The sequence below is a fragment of the Suncus etruscus genome, chromosome X, assembly GCF_024139225.1.
Source record: "Suncus etruscus isolate mSunEtr1 chromosome X, mSunEtr1.pri.cur, whole genome shotgun sequence".
Lineage (NCBI taxonomy): Eukaryota > Metazoa > Chordata > Mammalia > Eulipotyphla > Soricidae > Suncus > Suncus etruscus.
The window spans coordinates 23,404,445-23,406,746 of NC_064868.1; the positions used below are offsets into that span (position 1 = coordinate 23,404,445).

Genomic DNA, 2,302 nt, shown 5'->3' on the forward strand with positions numbered 1-2,302 from the left:
GTTGGTTCGAATCCCGGTGTTCCATATGGTCCCCTGTGCCTGCCAGGAGCTATTTCTGAGCAGACAGCCAGGAATAACCCCTGAGCAATGCCGGGTGTGACCCAAAAATCAAAAAAAAATTTCAGGAAGGATGACTCTAGTAATTACTCAAGAATTTGGTTGAGGCTCTTTCAACTTTGGAGAATTACCTGTACCTTGATATGCAATGTGTTTTTGGTTTATGGTTTGGGGTCCACACCTGGCAATGCTCAGGGGTTATTATTAGTTCTGCATTCAAGAATTACTCTTGGTGGCATGGGAGTTCATATGGGATGTAAAAAATCGAAACAACATTGGCAGTGTGCAAAGCAAGTATCCTCTCCACTGTAGTTTCTCTCTGTTCCCTTGACCTGAGATGTGGATACTCAATATTTTCCCCTCTGAAGAAATCTGTGCATTCTCATTTTTCTCTCTTTCTCTCCTCTTTTTCATATTCCTGTAAATAATAATATTTTACATCCATAAAAAGGAGCTTGGTTTTGGGTATATGAAAACAATACAATGGGTAGGAGGTTTTCTTTGCATGTAGACTACCCCAGTTCAAACTTTGATATTGCATGGTCCTCAGAAGAGGACCAGGAGTCACTTCTGAGCACATAATCAGGAGTAGATCCTAGGCATCAAACCAGGAGTGACTTAATCAAGCCTTCCTAAATAAATTTGGTTGTGGATCTGTGAAAAGCTGGAACTTAAACAAGGGGAGGAGCAATATAGAAATTGACCATATGTGAATTGTTTCAATTCCAGACAGAATGAATATATTTCTATTTCAAGATTTGTCAGAAGGAAACCACAATATTTCAACATAAAATAGCAAATAAATGTATCAGGTATACCAGGACACAGATCGGAAGAACAATTTTAGCAAAGCATTATAATATTCTACAACACAGGTTTCTTTTTAATACCAAAGAAATGGGGAAACACCTCCAAAACTGATAGATAACTCATTATATTAAGCATGGCAAACCACTCAAGGTCATACTAAGTAGTTTTAAGAAGGAATGAATAATATCATATATCTAGGATATATTGAGTAAAAAAGTAATATATATATATAATATTTCCATAAGACACAAAAATTGGGTAACTTCGGCGGGGAAGATGGCGGATGACAAGGATTCCCTGCCCAAGCTTAAGGACCTGGCATTCCTCAAGAATCAGTTAGAACACCTGCAGCAGCGCATGGAAGATGAAGTCAGCAGTGGTGTGGTCAGAATGGCTCACTCTTGTCCTCCCCATTCCTCAAGGGCTTCCTGGCTGGCTATGTGGTGGCCAAACTGAGAGCCTCTGCTGTATTGGGTTTTGCCGTGGGTACCTGCACTGGCATCTACGCAGCTAAGGCATATGCTGTGCCCAATGTGGAGAAGACATTGAGGGACTATCTGCAGTCACTGCGAAAGGGTCCTGATTAGCTCTGAATCTCATGGAGGCGGCGAGAATAGCAGCTGGGTTGTTCCGGAGGAGGCCTTTCGACTACACACGCTGTATTTGATTTCCCTCACTGTCACCCCGTTTGCTTATTCCAACTTTCCTGCTGTCTTCATCCTTGTCCCTCCTTGCAAAATGTGTAAAGTGTAAGCAGCCAGGATGCTTTCCCTCCCTAATCCATGGGACTCACCCCAAGCCTATGGCCTCTAGGGCCACTAGTCCTTTTCCAGCTTTGACTGGCTTTTGCAGGTGACTGGCCCTTAGTGTTCTCTCTGGCAATGTGCCACACCTCTTCCCTTCTAGGAGCTGACTCCATAACTTGACTTTCCTCCAAACACATTACTTACTGTATATTTTGCCACCTTGCTAGCTACACAGACCACCCAGAGTCTGGTGTGGGCATGAGTGTAGAGGACTGGGGTAGACCAAGCCTGGGCCGTCACAGGCAGGCCCCCTGGACCTTGATGCTACTCCTGTCCACTACCATGTATGGTGCCCATGCCCCGTTGCTGGCTCTATGCCATGTGGAAGGCCTGGGTCCCTCTCAAAGCCCACTGCCCTCTGTGGCTCCTAGGAGGTACTATGCCTCCCACTCTGGGACCTGCCCTTGCCCAACAGTATCTCAGCTCCCAGCAGCTCTGGGAAACTCCATATAAGTTACCTGGGAGCACATGCAAAGAATTGTGTATAACTCAATCAGTGTCTAATATGAGAGCAATAAAGTCATAATAAAGTGTTCCTACCCATTGTTCCATAAAAAAGACACAAAAATTGAAAATTCTTACCTAAGTGTTTATAAAGAAACAAATACAGAAATAAGTTTTTATACCTT

At 43.6% G+C, this 2,302-nt stretch overlaps 1 protein-coding gene across 1 annotated transcript; it reads left to right on the forward strand.

The window, feature by feature from the left end:
- The first annotated feature begins 1,134 nt into the window (after positions 1-1,134).
- LOC125998710 (SLC35A4 upstream open reading frame protein-like) lies at positions 1,135-1,544 on the forward strand. Its single transcript, XM_049766772.1, is given in 2 exon segments — positions 1,135-1,246; positions 1,249-1,544. Coding segments are annotated over 2 exon segments (309 nt in total). The 5' UTR covers positions 1,135-1,143; the 3' UTR covers positions 1,455-1,544.
- The last annotated feature ends 758 nt before the right edge of the window (positions 1,545-2,302 follow it).